The sequence below is a fragment of the Triplophysa rosa genome, linkage group LG8 (genome assembly GCF_024868665.1).
Source record: "Triplophysa rosa linkage group LG8, Trosa_1v2, whole genome shotgun sequence".
Classification (NCBI taxonomy): domain Eukaryota; kingdom Metazoa; phylum Chordata; class Actinopteri; order Cypriniformes; family Nemacheilidae; genus Triplophysa; species Triplophysa rosa.
In genome coordinates, this window is record NC_079897.1 from 24,618,347 (window position 1) to 24,635,191 (window position 16,845).

The window sequence follows — 16,845 nt, forward strand, 5'->3', positions numbered from 1 at the left end:
CTATGGCATCGCTGTGAAGAACCTTTTAAGCACCTTTATTTTTAAGAGTGTAGTCAAAGGTGCCCTAGAACTGTCTGCTTGTTTTCCTAAATTCTTCAAAATATCTAATTTCGTGTTCAACAAAACCAAAAATACTATACAATATTTTACATCAATATACATTCTTCCAAATATCCGTCTTTGTGTTCAACAAAAAAAAACAAAGAAACGTATACAGGTTTGGAACAACTTGCGGGTGAGTAATTCATGACAGAATTTTCATTTTTGGGTGAACTGTCCCTTTAATTTTCCTAAGGGACTTCAGAATGTAGGTAACAGACAGATCACTAGGGTTTGGAACAAAGCCTTTTCACTTTTATATTCTATGTACCATTCAGCCCAGAGGCGTGTCCTTACTCATTTACGTTGTGTTCGTGAGAATAAGTCGGCGTGACAAAGTGAGAAAAGCTTCTAAAAGTGCGATCATACACTACACACGCGTGTTTATGATGGCATGTGAAGCCCAAGCAGGACAGACAGGTGTGAAAGAAGTCCGATAAGGTGAAAGAGATTCAGTCTCGTCTGACACCGGGTGCACTCATGCCATAACCTGCCAAAAACAGCTGTCACGCCGGAGACAAGTCACCCATGGAGACAGCACACTTTCTATTCAAATAACAACCGCAACACCGTGACATGGCAGGTGTCACAGAAAGCCGCAAAATAGTGGAAACTGACAATTTGAGGTTTGATGTTTTCCATCTGGATGTGTGAATGTGTGCGGTTTAAATTGAGCTGACAGCACAGCCGCCTTAATTCTCTTTCGAAGGCGCGCAAGCCCAGAGCGGCTCCAATCACCTAGCGCTTTTCATTCCTCTATAATGGCGCCGATACGATTATGAGCAGCGGGATGCCGCCCGGCTCGCTATGCAAAAGGATGCCCACGAGAACCTGTTATGCCGGCTTACCACTATCCTACACGCCCCTCGCGCTCACAATAACGGGAAACTTCTTGGAAACGCTCATTTGCCAGTTTCGTATTTCATAGAGTCGACTAAATATTAAACACTGATGCAAACACAAAGAGCCAATTGCTGAGAGCCAAAGTGATCTCTTTCCGGCGAGTTAATAGTTGACGGTTGTGGGGGCGAACTGGTGACAAAAGAAGACGCTTTGGAAATCGAGAAACATGACGGCAGCCGTAACTAATGCGGTCTGTCTGCCTAAAGCGGGAACAGCGAGGAGGTTTGGCACACATTCAGGCCTGACCCAGCGTCATTCGAAGAGGGGGATGAAGATTTCGGTGGATTTCTGCAATCCGAACTTAATCCAGTCCCGGATCAATGCCTGAGACTATGGAATTCAACACTTTCTCAAAGGATCTCCGGGGAGGGAGTGGCACAGTGTTCGCTGCAAAGCACGCGTGTCCCGCAGTACAGGCGGCAACTTTCTGCTCGGGTGTCACAATGCGTGTTTGAACGAGAGAGAGCTGGAGATAAACGCCGGCAGGCAGCGAATGGCCTGCCAGATTGGTGCGTTTATGATGAGATCTAACAAGCATGACAGACTGCATCTGTGGTCGCGCGCATACGCTTGCTGCCAATATTTGAGTTTGTTACGTTCAAATATTCATTTGCAGAGTCTGATGCATTAGCACTTTGGAATCTATGTGCCTTAAAACAAACATGCATTTATTCTGTCAATCGTGACAAAATAAAGATGTACAATAATAATAATGTGACTTCCTTGGGTCTCTGAAGAAGCTGGTCATAAGAATTTGATGTTATCTTCAGCAAAGTAAGTAGACAAACACAGACTGCTTAAACAAACAACCCACAAACAATGAATCACTTGCATTTCTTCACCAAACTGTGTAAACATTCTAAGTACAGGGTGATAAATGAAGCTAACTGAAGTCAGGAACCAACTAATGTGGAGTCTAATAAATAAGATCAAACTGGAAGTGTTGTTTACAGCTGCCCCGCCCTATTAAAAAAACAATGACAAATCTTGAATTTGCTATTCAAAAGAGGCAACGCCTTTTATACTGAAGCCTGTGATTTATATCGCTACTGTCCTTCTGAAACCTCGTATCTCCAAATTTTACTAACTACACTGCGTTCCAAATTATTATGCAAATGATATCTTTCTCTGGTTTTCCTAATTTGTCGATGCAAATGACAGTCAGTATAATTTTCAAGTAATCAACAGTTAGGGTACATTTGGAATTTTATTGAACAAACCTCCCACTGACAACAGTATTTATTTAAAAAATGAAAAACTCAAAATGCACTGTTCCAAATTATTATGCACAACAGAGTTTGAAAACATTTCATAGGTTGTAAAAAACTGAAAATGGTCATTTGTTGAATTTGCAGCATTAGGAGGTCATATTTACTGAAATCAAAAGCTATTTCAATCAAAAACATCCTAACAGGGCAAGTTACATGTTAACATAGGACCCCTTCTTTGATATCACCTTCACAATTCTTGCATCCATTGAACTTGTGAGTTTTTGGATAGTTTCTGATTGAATTTCTTTGCAGGATGTCAGAATAGCCTCCCAGAGCTGCTGTTTTGATGCTAACTGCCTCCCACCATCATAGATCTTTCGCTTGAGGATGCTCCAAAGGTTCTCAATAGGGTTGAGGTCAGGGGAGGATGGTGGCCACACCATGAGTTTCTCTCCTTTTATGCCCATAGCAGCCAATGACACAGAGGTATTCTTTGCAGCATGAGATGGTGCATTGTCATGCATGAAGATGATTTTGCTACGGAAGGCATGGTTCTTCTTTTTGTACCATGGAAGAAAGTGCTCAGTCAGAAACTCTACATACCTTGCAGAGTTCATTTTCACACCTTCAGGGACCCTAAAGGGGCCCACCAGCTGTCTCCCCATGATTCCAGCCCAAAACATGACTCCGCCACCTCCTTGCTGACGTCGCAGCCTTGTTGGGACATGGTGGCCATCCACCAACCATCCACTACTCCATCCATCTGGACCATCCAGGGTTGCACGGCACTCATCAGTAAACAAGACTGTTTGAAAATTAGTCTTCATGTATGTGTGGGCCCACTGCAACCGTTTCTGCTTGTGAGCATTGGTTAGGGGTGGCCGAATAGTAGGTTTATGCACAACTGCAAGCATCTGGAGGATCCTACACCTTGAGGTTTTCGGGACTCCCGAGGCACCAGCAGCTTCAAATACCTGTTTGCTGCTTTGCAATGGCATTTTTGCAGCTGCTCTCTTAATCCGATGAATATGTCTGGAAGAAACCTTCCTCATTCTGCCTTTATCTGCACGAACCCTTCTGTGCTCTGAATCAGCCACAAATCTCTTCACAGTACGATGATCTCGCTTAAGTTTTAGTGAAATATCTAATGTTTTCATACCTTGTCCAAGACATTGCACTATTTGACGCTTTTCGGCAGCAGACAGATCCTTTTTCTTTCCCATATTGCTTGAAACCTGTGGCCTGCTTAATAATGTGGAACGTCCTTCTTAAGTAGTTTTCCTTTAATTGGGCTCACCTGGCAAACTACTTATCACAGGTGTCTGAGATTGAGTTCAGTGATCCAAAGAGCACTGAGACACAATACCATCCATAAGTTTAATTGAACAATATAAAATTAAATGTTTACGACACTTAAATCCAATTTGCATAATAATTTGGAACGCAGTGTATATTAATCTAACCAACAAAAAGTATTCAAACGTGTTTGTCCACTTTGCCAACACTGTATTTAATAAGTGTTTTTCCATTTCTTGAAAAGCAGCAAATTTGGACATACAAGGTTTTAGAAGGACTACAACGATATGTAAAATTACGTATTTGAGAATAACAGTCATCATATTACTTATTGGATACAAAATAAAAAAGTTAGCCAATCTTTCTATATCTGTCCATTCCGTATAAAAAATCATAAAATATCATCCGGATACAGTTTGCTCAAAATAATTTAAGAGAAGGAAAATCTAAATGTACAGTACACGCATCTGAGACCAATAGTGAAAATGCTTACAGCATTTTAAAATCGAATTAACAAACATAACAAAAATCATTATACTAATAACAAATTATACATTTTCTCATCCATTTTATTTTCTTTGATTTAAATCTTTCAAAAACAATAAATATTTACTTCCAAGTGTAAATTCGATTTTTCTCCCAAGATTTTCAATTGTGGCTTTGGAGTCTTCGACCCAACCCTAAATATTTCCCCAAAGGAATTCTACAAAGCACAAAGAGCAAGATATTTTATGATCATATATTACATTCACAAGACCAGGTATGAGCTGGCCTGCTTTCGCCCACCCTATTTCATACCCACCATATGTCACGTCCCTATATCAAAAACACATGGTTCATAAAGGGGTCCATGTTTGATGGAGTCTTAGTGAAATAGACTTTCTAGGCCCCATGGATCAATATGACTTTAATCTCTGCTGGACTGGGCTATGAAAGACGGAGTATGGAGAATAAGGGGCAGGGCTGCCGTAAATCTCTCCAGCCTTTCGGGGCTAAGACTGTAGGTTCTGAAACCCTCAGAGCTTCACCGCAAACACCATCAGTACTGTCACAACACATCCTCCAAGTTACACATTCCTCAGAATTATACGATAACTGTGTCTGTTCCTTTGATAGTGCACGTACGTAACATAAGGACACATTTCTAAAAGCTATCGTTTCTGTTTTGTGCCACTGTAAAATTGAACAGGTCAGGGAAATGAGATTGGGCAAATGCACGCTGCCCTTAACCCAACTTTATGTGCACCCTCATTATTACATCATGCAGTCTGAGAATTAATGAGGTAAGAAAAAAATAAGACATTGCAGGAGTAAGCGAGGGAGGTGATGAGACAATTAAACTAACAGAATAAAAAGTTTCAGAAACACAAAATATCTATTTTAGTGTGAAAACATTTCGCATCCTGATCATTGTATATGTCAGGAATGGGCAATCAAATAAATGAGCTCACTCCGTTTGTTTAAAGAACAGGTACAAAGAAAATGCCACTGGAAAGCGAAAAAAGAAAGCGAAGGAACCTTAAACGCAGACCTTAAAATCAGGTCATTACATAAATACAAAACACAAGGAGCATTTCATACCTTTTCTAGATCATAACAAAAAGAAATCTTCAATGGCTGGTTTAACAAAAATCAAAATCTATAAAAACAAGAATTTCCAAAAGTATTTGTATAGTGCTTAAATATACTGAAGGTAGATACACATTCAATCACATAATAGCACAACACACAGCAGCACCAAGCAACTATTGAATTAAAGCTTGTGATCTTATAAAGCACTGGAGGTTAAATTCATTTCCTGTCATACATTTCTTCTACAGATGCTAATATACAGCTTTAAATGTTTTCGTTTCACACATTTAAGTCCAATTAAATCTTACGTATGGGAAATGTAGTCAACTTTAACATTTCTCCACTTCTTTATCAAGCAGAAGGCAATAAAACTCTCATCATCACATTCCAGAACCTTCAAAAATCTTTTGAATTTGCATTTGTTAAACTCTTTTAATATGGCAAGATCCTAAATCACTAACTGCGTCCATTGAGCATGACTGGTTTCCGGCCTCAATGACCTTTATTAGCTCTCCATTGAGGAAATCTTACAGAAAAAAACGTGTTCGACACAATTATGTCCTTGACTGCTGTGCATCTCTCAGCGGTGTTTATCACGGGCTGCCGAGAACCGTTGAGTGTCTGGCTGTTTTTTCTGACGGTGGAAAAAGCCAAAGCAAACAACGCAGGCCAGAGGGTTGTAACGGTATGACTTTTTTACGGTATGATAATCGTCTGAGGCAACGTCTCGCGGTTTTACGGTTTCACGGTTGGCGGTTTTACATAATAATTCTTATCAGTAAGAGACTGTTTGACTGTAGGTTGAGCTGGATCAGACGCTGGCTTTGCAGAGGTAGCTTGAACCTAAAGAAAGAATTATGATAATAAACCGAATTACAAAATAGGAAAAATAATTTATTTATTAATTTCTACAGGGAATACAGTGAGATTTGAGGGAATGAAATGGCTAACAAGAGCTTTATAATGTTTTATCTTTATTAAAACGTTGTGTTTATAAATTGAATTCATAAAACTTTATTAATAACAAAAAGAGGGGTAAGATATTACAATTTTAAGAATAGTATCCTATAAAATTTGATCAGAAACTGGATTTTTTCCTTCTAGATTCTGTTTAATGATGAAATACAAATGCATTACCAACAATGGTAATGCATTGCATACTTAATGCATAATGCATTGCATAGTACGTAATGCATTGATAAGTTACTTCAGTATGTAGATAAAACGGGCTACACATAGGCATGCAGAAAGAAGCAAATTACATATTTATATGGCAGTCTTTTCGCGCTTTAATATTCACATATAAAAAATGATGATAGCATTTTTACCTCAAAAGCTACTGCACTTTGGTCTCAATCATTGTTTACCATCACCAACTAAGGGATTTATGCGTAAATCCCTGCAACCTTTTAAAATGTGGTGCTAATAAACAGACACTAAAGACAAACGTAAGGTAAAGGATTCCTCCAAACAATAATAAAAGAATCACAGCCTCCGGTCTAACTGTGCAAGGCAGAAAACACAAAATCACAGAGCACAGGGTGAGGCTGCACCTGGTTGAGTTGGATTTCCGTGGTTCTTACAGAAAGACGACTGAGCGTCTCAACACAGCATTTCTTCCTCCAGCAAAACTTACTGGGCTGTGTGAGAGTGCCTCTTCAAAGTAAGAGGATGCGAAAGCGATCACCGTCCGCCGTAAATCTCAGATCCGGTGAACAACAGACGTTCAAAACTTGCCGTCAAAAGAAGAGTTACATCAGCTTTGACGCCATTGGCTCTCCCGTGTCTCGTGTCCGATAGTGTCATTTCGTTGGCTTTGAACGTGAAACGGTATTGGCTCCCGCAATCGACTGCATCTAGCTAATGTTCCAGTTTATCTTTTGAATGGGAGCCGACTGCGTGCATTCACGGACACGGCATCTTCATTTAAAATGATCATACGGCTTCCATGTGCTGACCGAGCGTCAATATGTGCCGAGTCGGGAGTGAGAACGGGTCGTCTATTTTCTGTCATTTTCCCATCTAACTGTGAGCCCATGGTCTCTCAGATCCTCACTCAGCCAAATTTCCATTGGGCCCCCTTGAAATTGGACCTGTTTTTGAAAAGCATAGATAAATCACAAAGGAATGGAGCAGCCTTCCAGAGACAACAAAGGAAAAGCCAGAACCGGTTTGCACTTTTGTTGTACACTCGCTCACTTTCCATCAGATGTTGACTCAGAACGGCTCTGCCGTTTGAAGAAAAGGCGGGAAGAGCCCTCTGGCAGTCCCCTTTCCCAAACCCAACGCACACACACCTCGCACCATTTATACGTCCGATGCAGTTGACAGGCGAGTGTAAGGAAAACATTTCTCGACAGGAGACGGACTGCCTCTGATGCTGGGGAACAAGCACTCTCAGCTGCTGCTTCAGAAATCTCTTTGACACATTTCCTCATTATTTTGGTGGCGCCGACCATGGTCAGAGTTGAAAGAAAAATAAGAGGTCCTCTGAGCTTCTACTGCAAATGAAAGTAAAAAAAACAATGCCAGGCAATTTCCTTAATTACAAAGGAAATAAAATTACGGTCGCCGGGGTCCTTCGCCTCCTTCTTTTTTACAGGTACTCTGCAATTAACTGAGGTCAAAGAATTTGGTTGTCAGGTTGATGCTGATTAATGAATCTGTGTGATGTGTATCTGTGGTGCTTGAGACTTCTGAGCCCCCCTCTCGTGGTCCACGGCCTACACCTGGGCTGTCTAAATGATGTTCAGGCATGAGACAACTCATAATCAGTCGGGAAATCCCTTTAAAGATGAGGTAACACACGCAGTTTCTGCCAATCTCATATTAATCTTGAGTATTGCATACTTCGAAGAGTATGTAGTTTGATCAAATTTATAAAAGACAGATACAGCTGTACGATTATTTCAGGAAAAAGATGAGCTCCTGGAGGCATGCAGGGGGGGCGGAACTACAGGACGAGCACACAATACATTATCGCATTATTAATATACAATAAATCAATCATAAAATAAATAAATTATGAAATAAATTGTTATATTATAACCATGCACAGACCGGAAGCTAACTTTGGGCCAGGCGCAAACCGTCTATAGACCACTTCAGAAAACGACAGCAACGCTAATATGCTAGCAAAGAAGCCTTTACATTACACAAACGTTTGAAAAAAATACAACAAACAGAACGTTTATAACCAAATCAAAATGTATAACGAATATCTTTAGGATTTAATCATATATGTAAGATTTTAAAATAAAATATATAAATGTAAGCCGGAAGTGCTTCAGGACCAATGTTTACAACTTGCGAAGTGGTCTATAGTTAAAAGCAGTCAATTTGTTACAGAAAATGTATTTGATTGCTTCTGAATCAGTAATCTGAGGAATTTACAGGGGCCCACAAATATAAAGCAGCATTCCATCATTTATTTTAATAACAAGAAACAACAAACAGTTATTGAGCAGGTACGTACGTACATAAAAAATCAGTGCTTACTTTGCGCCGATTCGTAACGGTAAGCTTACTATTATCATTTATCATTTGAGCTGTCGTGTCTGGTTTTGTGGGTAATGTCAACACATAAAAGTGAGTACTCAAAGTAACCTGCAATGTAATGTTTCAAAGTTACAGATTGCAACCGTAAAACTTCTCTGAGAAGTTGCATCCATAAATTCACCTGCTTTAAACACCCCTAAATATATAGCCTACTTCACACACATTTTACTCAGTTGGCAGACAACTAATAGACCAATGACCCTGACCCGTCTTCCTTTTGCTGACTACCATGATTATGTCACTTATCATAGTATGTGAGATGGCGCCACAAGCAAGAAAGTTGCTAGGCAAGCACTACGTTTTTATAGGGGTTTACAGCTGCCCACTGCAGTGCTTTACACAAATGAGTCTCAAAAAATGGCCTACACTTTGGTTCCCATTCCATGCTCTGTTCTACAAAAAATCAGTCTAAGCTATAACTATCCTAGAGGACTGACAGTCCAACAACCTGAGGAAGCCAATTAGGCACTAGAAGGACAGAAAGACATCTTTTCCCAACAGGGTTCATATCATATTGAAGGTTTCCTCACTCCTAATGACAGGCCCATATCAACCAGGCCAATTTATAAGTCGATAACTGCTTGTCCAATGAACAGAAGCAGTACAGTAGTTTTACCAAGAGTCAGATTAGAAGTCTTCAGACAACCCTGACAATGAGATGACTGTGATAATAACTGTGGGATCTGGTGAAGCACGGCACCAGCAACGCTAATGACATGGGTTCGATTCCTAAGAAACACAACAAAGAGCTCAAATGCACTGTAGGGATAAATAGTGCACAAGCAGCACAAATCTGAATTTAATCCAAACAACCTCTGAGAAATGAGGAAATTGGTGTCTGGCTACCTAAAGAGATGATTTCAGATGCATGTTGCTACCGTTGAATACAACAGAGCTGTAATGTCCACATGTCAGGACTCCAGAGTGTTAGCTGCCCCATTCCATTCTGGTTTTTGTGTAATGTATTCATGCACTTTCATTATTTCTCTAATTCCAACTATTCATCCTAATGAGCTTCAGTCTCCTTATTGTGAGACACATTTGCTTGCGTCAGTACCAGCACGGCGACGGTTTGGATTCTGACAGGGTTTGGAGAACTACTGAAAAAAAGATCCTTGAAAGATTAAATACTTTCCAGGCCACTCACGCATGTATAACGCTATTCAGAATTGAGACGAAAAACTTGTGACTTCATTAGCTTCACTGCTGATTGAAATGCGCTCATACAAAGCAAAGCGATATTGTCAGGGTCACCTCAATATATCATCGATTCTCCGATAAAAGCTTATCCATTCATTATTCGAATTTTGAGTTTGACAACAAACAAGCTCAAAAACCTGCAGTGAAAGCGCGCAGGCCTACAGGGAGGGATGTTACAATGTTACACTAGTTACAATGCCTGTATGTATCTCTCATCGGGTCACTCGTCAAGGCCTCCTGTCAACCAGTCTACTGAACAAAAAAATGGCAGGCCTACACAAAAAGACTGGATTACACTGTGTAACTCAGGCAAAACCCAACAAAAGCAGGATTAGACTCCAGCTGAAGAACACCGAGAATGCACAGACTGCCGCGGCAGTCACACAAACCCACAGCCACCCGACAGCTTGCTAAATGGAAGTCATTTAGTTTACTGAAAATCAATAACTTCCTCAAACGAATCATGATTGTTTGTCAAGTTTTTTGGGCGAACAGTGTGAGAGAGAGAGAGAGAGAGAGAGAGAGAGAGAGAGTGAGTGTGAGAGAGAGAGAGAGAGAGAGAGAGAGAGAGAGAGAGAGAGAGAGAGAGTTGTGTGGAGAGAGAGAGAGAGAGAGAGAGAGAGAGAGAGAGAGAGAGAGAGAGAGAGAGACTTTGACTTTTAACACCCTTTATTAAAACGTTTTCTTAAAAACAAGCATTATATTATTTCCCAAACAAAATACAACACAATGTAATCAGGGGAAAATAAAAAATAAAAAACAACAATTGAAAAGAAAGAAGAAAAAAAATAAACTAACAATCATAACAATACCAAATAAATGGAGCCAAGCATCACACATATCACCAGTTAAACAAAATCTCCCCATCTTCACAGAGAGACAATAAAGCTCCATTTATACACCATTTGAACTCAAATTCAAGAATGTTCTCTGTCATTTGAAAAAAATCTATGTTCTACTCTAATTCTAGATTCAACCAGAGCAGTGAATCAGTTGAAGAACATTGATATTTTGCTCTTCAGCAGCCAGCCTGCAAGACTTCCAAACGGCTAGCTTGGCTTGGCCAATTACAAAATTTGCCACAGTACTCTGCTGTTTGTACGTTTTTGAATATTTACAGCCATACACAAAAAGTGTCCTGTTAAAACAAAACCCAATTCCCTTAAGTATTCTTTCCAGCAATGTAAACAGAGGATCCAATCTAGAACATTCAGTAAAAACATGGTAAACTGTTTCTGGTGCAGAACAGAAAAAGCAAGCTGCTGAAACATTAGGATTAAATTTTAGAGAGAGAGAGAGAGAGAGAGAGAGAGATGAGAGAGAGAGAGAGAGCGAGAGAGAGAGAGAGAGAGAGAGCGAGAGAGCAGTAGAGAGAGAGATTGAGCCAATGATTTCTGTAATAAGGCAGGTCTTCCTCTGACCCCCTCTGCTGACTGTCCTCCAACTCTGCATACATTCCTTCACGCTGTGTGTGTCTGTGCATGTGTGTGTGCGTGCGTGTGTCTGTGTGTGTGTGTGTGTTCATGTTTGTATATCCCGGTGGGGACCTAAACCTGAATACACACCAACACATGGGGACTTGTGTCACCGTGGGGACCAAAATTGAGGTCCCCAGGGCAAAAAAGCTAATAAATTGTACAGAACAATATTTTTTACAAATCTAAAAATGCAAAAAGTGTTCTATGATCTTTAGGTTTAGGGTGGGTTAGGGATAGGGGATAAATATACAGTTTGTACAGTATAAAAACATTACGCCTATGGACTGTCCCCACGGAGATAGTAAACCAGACAGTTGTGTGTGGTGCGTGCGTGCGTGCGTGCGTGCGTGCGTGCGTGCGTGCGTGCGTGTGTGTGGTGCGTGCGTGCGTGTGTGTGTGTTTGTGCGTGTGTGTGCGTGTGTGTGTGCGCGCGTGCGAGAGAGAGAGAGAGAGAGAGAGAGAGAGAGAGAGAGAGAGAGAGAGAGAGAGAGAGAGAGGGACTTGTGATGTGTGAAAAAATATTATCATCATTAACGGATGCACCCACTAAAAACACCCTTAGTTCAAATTACACAGAAGTATCACCAACACGGTGGATGCTTTAATGTTTACAGTTTGCATTTGCACCTTTCGATTTGTGCCATTACGTTTTTCATCAGATTCTCATTAGTTCGCAGGCAATAAAATGACGTCTCTTTAAAAAGGCAGATTCGTTATTAATTTGTTATTCGATTCAACAAAAATTCATTTTACGGTTTGTGCATTTCAGTATGTTTTCATAAACGAGCTGTGATTATTATTAAAGCTACTGAATGAGAGTATTTCTGGTCAGTTAAAGAGCGCAACGGAGTAACTCATCCTCACTGTACTCCGCTCTACTTTACAGAAGAAACACGTCTAACGCGAGTCCACATGAAGACAAAGTGTATCTTCTGGTAAAATATTGAATATTTGCAATGTTTTATGATAACGTTTATGTTTCACGCGTAAAGCGACGCGATAATGTGAAAAGTCATATGTTGTATTGGCTAACATTAAACACATTTATGAAGCACCTCATTACTTTTATTAGGCATTATAACGTCTCCAGACGCCACAAATACAATTAATTTAACCACCGTGAATAAGACACACTACAGAACTTCCCAGGGCAGGTTTCGATGAGAAAACTAACACATCAACATACTTCATCTCAATCCAAGCTGGGTGTTTGCTTATAAACAGACTTTGCGAAAATTAACCATGGTTTTGCCACAGTAAACATAGTTGTAACTATGGTATGATAACCCATCCGCCAAACACGACTGCTGCACTTTTACTATAATAAAACCGCGTTTAATTTTCCTTAGAGGAGGAAAACATAGGCTACATGTCGTCCCGAATAACACACAGCTCAAAACATTGCACGATTCAAGCTTCGTTTTACCAAACGAAACCAAACGCCACCGTTATCAAAAGAAAAAAAGTTTCAAAACAACTCAGCCTCATTCTGCTTCAAACACAACATATCACGATCGTTTGTATACGCCGGTGCTTATCATGTCCCAAAAACAAACAAGAGTTTGACAATTGCGCAGCGTCTTCTGACAAACGACACTTTACCTGTTGGTCCCTCCACGCTATCGGCGTGAATCTGAATAGCCAGAATCAAGAGAAACGCGCAGGTATTCATCTTAGGTTTTAGTCCAGTTGGGAAAACAAACCGAAATCATTTCAGTGGCTCCAGTAGTTTGGATGATGAAGTTGTGGACCGACTCCCGGTCATCGATTCCTGAAATCCAGCCGTAGCGCAGCTGAGAGTCGCGTGAAGTGAAACGGGGGCCGTACGGTCCGATCAAACTGACGTCAGGATAAACAGTTGGAAGGGATGTTTCTTTCTCCCCGAGCGCACTTTCTGGCATTTGAGTATGCGTAGTGTGCTTGAAAGTGTGCGGACGACGCCCCCATGCGGCGCTTTTGGGAAGTGTGCGAATATAATTCTGATGTGCGTAGACACCTCGGATTTGTCATATTCCCACCACAAACCCGGAAGCAACATCTAGATTTATTCACATTAAAAGTATTCAAAAGTAACATTGATGCAACAAATTATGTGGTAGCATTAAAACATTGAAAGTATCAATGAAGATTAAAAGAGCGCCGTTCCTGAATTACTTACCGGGTTGAGGTGGGAAATATCCTAATTCCGAGGTGTCTTGAACGCAGCATAAATCCAGAAACGTATTGATGTGATTTCAAATTAAAACGTTTGTATGGTAGTATTGTTAATTTGTTGTGCTTACTAAATTTATTGAGGACAAACCGTCATATTACTAATAAAACCACAAATCTATAGTTAAACTGTGGTTCATTTTGTAAGATAATTCGACTTTCGTGCTTTTTCCTGTTTCCTAGAACAATAGCCATTACCAGGCCAGCAAGCTCTGGAGCGCAAGATACTGGACCATCATGTTATCTACTCAGTCCCACGGGTTGCATGAATTTGTGTTCATCTGTTTAGGCTCAACAAAGACGGACTACCTATTTAGTCATGAATAGAAGCAACAGGGCCAACTTGGAGCTCAGCAGCCTAAGGTCCATCCATGTCCCACAGCCAGCAGGGATGGCAGACACAGATACCAACATGCTAATCCATTCACATACCAATTTATTTTCACACAGCAATAAACGATGGAACCTTTTTTCTCTCGGTCACAAACAGTCTGCTTATTATGTATTCATAGCATGGTATTTCATCTGCAGAGTTGTAGATCAAGCAATCGGATGGTCTGTTATTAAAACATTAGTCAAATAAATTATGTCAAAGAGTATGTCAAGGGTAACAGTATGACCGTAATATACAAACAGGTTAATTGTGTTTACTCTTCACAGATCCCAGATAGAAGACAGATGTGGGATGAGAGAATGAGCAAAAAATTATTTTTGTGTGATTTGTTTATTTTGGGTGATCAAGTTATTATAATGCTACATGCATGGGCAGAATATCAGTAGATCTTTTTGAAATAAAAATGTGCCTCAGAAAATTTGTAATTAAGATTTCGTACCTGTAACAAAAACTGTCAAAATTGTTACCTAGGCTAAATTGAAAATGTATTAAAATGCATGGTCTGCATGAAAAAAGTCACACACAGCCTCCTGTATGACCTTGCACGGTCATTGTACTGACGGGGCTCTGTGTAGAGGTTCATCATTTGTTTAGGTGCCCCATGTGAACATCAGAAATGGCCCTATACAGTATTATGAAAGGTGAGACAGTTGCGCTTTCCGCCACAGAATGATATTTGAGTCCTGTTATGGGAGTCCCCGGTACAGCAACAAACCCTTTTTTGAGATAAATGACAAAAGAGTGATGGACCGTGCACATTTTTATTCGATTCTAGCGAAATGTGAGAGGATTATGAAGAGCTCCTCTCACCTACAATGAGATTGTGAGCGTGTGCGTGCAGTGTATAGGGAAAAGTGGACTGTGAATAAAAACATGTACGTTTCTCAGATGTCCCAAAATAACCTCAGTTAGGCGCTTGAAACTGTTTACATGATTAGCCACAAAAAACAGACTCTTTTTATGCTGTTTTACACTTGGATTGTAATCTGTCTGGGAGACAGATGTGTTTACAGTCTGTAAGGTTGTCAGACCGTATATAACAGGATTGTCACAGCAGCTCAACCAACTATGTTTCATTGCCATCTGGTGGTGAAAATGGAAAAAACGGGCTATATGCATGCGTTACTTCCGCGTTTCACAGGAAGAACCCCAGGCAGTTTCCGGTTGGGAGACTTAAAGCAGAGAGAAATGAAAAAATAAGAAAATAGTTCAATTTAGCAGATGCTGTACATTGCGGCACACAGCAGTGGTATATAGAAGTGCTTTTCTACCGTATTTGAATGTTATAACGAAATGTTAACTTGTGAAAGTATCATTTCAAATACGGTTCAGCTTTATGGGGTAGTAGGAGAGTATGTGTAATGTTTATATTAAAACATTTTAACTCAAAAACAAGTTTGAAATCGCATTTTCATGATCTTAATGTCAATTTATGATGTCGACACCTCTCTCCTTTAATGCCAGAGCATTTATCAGTCGGTGTCATTTTTTTACTTTTATTACCATCTTCACAGTTGACTCTCAATAACATTAACAGGTGCATACTCAGTAAACACTCTTTAATGTTCAGATTAAATATACGTTTCTTTAACTGTAAAGATAAAGATGTCTTCATCACACATTCAGAAAAAACAACGGCTCACTAATCCCTGCGTTCCAATCCGCATACTATCGGTCCTAAAGAGTATTCGAAAGTAGAATTAGTATGTCCCAAATCGTAGTATGTTGAAAATAGTATTCAAAAGATTCCCGGATGGTCTACTACTTGCGATAGGAATTCGAAGTGCAGAACGATGTACAATTCTAACCGCTGATATTACCCACAACTCACCGCGAGTAGGCGGAGTCTGCATTATATTAAATTATATAACTGATGCATCACTAAATTAACAAATGTAAGTATACAGTAAACATTACATATGAAATAATTGATGAATAAATACATTAATGGAAAGAAGAGCACTCAAAAGTACCTACTTGTCAGGATCGGTGTGTGGAAGAACCCAAGTGCAAGGCAGAGGAAGGGTTAACAAAAAACTTTTAATAAAAAAAACAAAAACCCACGATGGGGAACACGACAAATTAAATAGGAATTCAAATCAAAACTTCCCAGGAGGGGGCAAAATAAACAAGGTCCAAGAAATATAAATAATAAGTCCAAAACATGAATGGGGGAAGTCCAACAGGAACACAGTATTTCTCAGGAGACACGAACGGGGATGCAACAATGGAGTATACATACAATGAACCGACACGGAACAAAGGGCACTAAGACAATATATAGGGAAACACTAACTATGGAAGATTGAACAGGGACGGTGACGGGCAGGTGACAAGACTTGGACACTAATGGAGACTGGCGGGAAGATAATGGGACAGGTGAGAAGAATGCAACACTAATGGGGCGCTAACGAGAAACAAGGGGGCGGAGCTAAATGACGCGACACCGGCGAGAGAGCATGGCATGACAAAACCAAAACAATGTCATGCCTCTCTCCACATAAAACACATGGGTCTGACATGATCCTGTCACAAGACTCGAAAATCATGGCAAGGAGAGGCAGGATCATGACAGCTACTATTCCAACACAAAAACAGTCTAATTAGGACATAGTGTAACAGGGAGTATTTTTTGTTGGCCGAATATATGTTGATTATTTAAACTATTAATTTTTTACTAAAATTGTACATGTTTTCTGCCTTATCACAGGTCAAAACTTTGATCAAATAACTGTTTAAACAGTTTGTGTTAAACACCGGTTGTGCCATTGTGTCATGCACTTACACCTCAACACAGAACACACAAACCTCAACCATGCAGGTAACAATCAAAAACCATCATTCATTTAAAAAAATCAAAACACAACAAACTATCAGTAACAACAATATTAAAGCATAGATTAAGCAAGAACACTAATCTTTA

The 16,845-nt window shown here is 40.0% G+C and overlaps 1 protein-coding gene across 9 annotated transcripts in view; it reads right to left on the reverse strand.

Annotated features, from left to right (window-relative positions):
• ptprub (protein tyrosine phosphatase receptor type Ub) overlaps positions 1 to 13,179 on the reverse strand; it is a 187,318-nt gene extending 174,139 nt beyond the window's left edge. For 5 of the 9 annotated variants that reach the window (XM_057339350.1, XM_057339349.1, XM_057339347.1 and 2 more), the window contains exon 1: positions 12,920 to 13,178. In XM_057339350.1, coding sequence (XP_057195333.1) covers positions 12,920 to 12,989 — 70 coding nt within the window. In that variant the 5' untranslated portion in view covers positions 12,990 to 13,178. Of the gene's footprint in view, positions 1 to 12,919 lie in introns of all 9 variants that reach the window. The other 4 variants (XM_057339351.1, XM_057339348.1, XM_057339343.1 and 1 more) reach the window with 1 other exon arrangement.
• Positions 13,180 to 16,845: the final 3,666 nt, after the last annotated feature.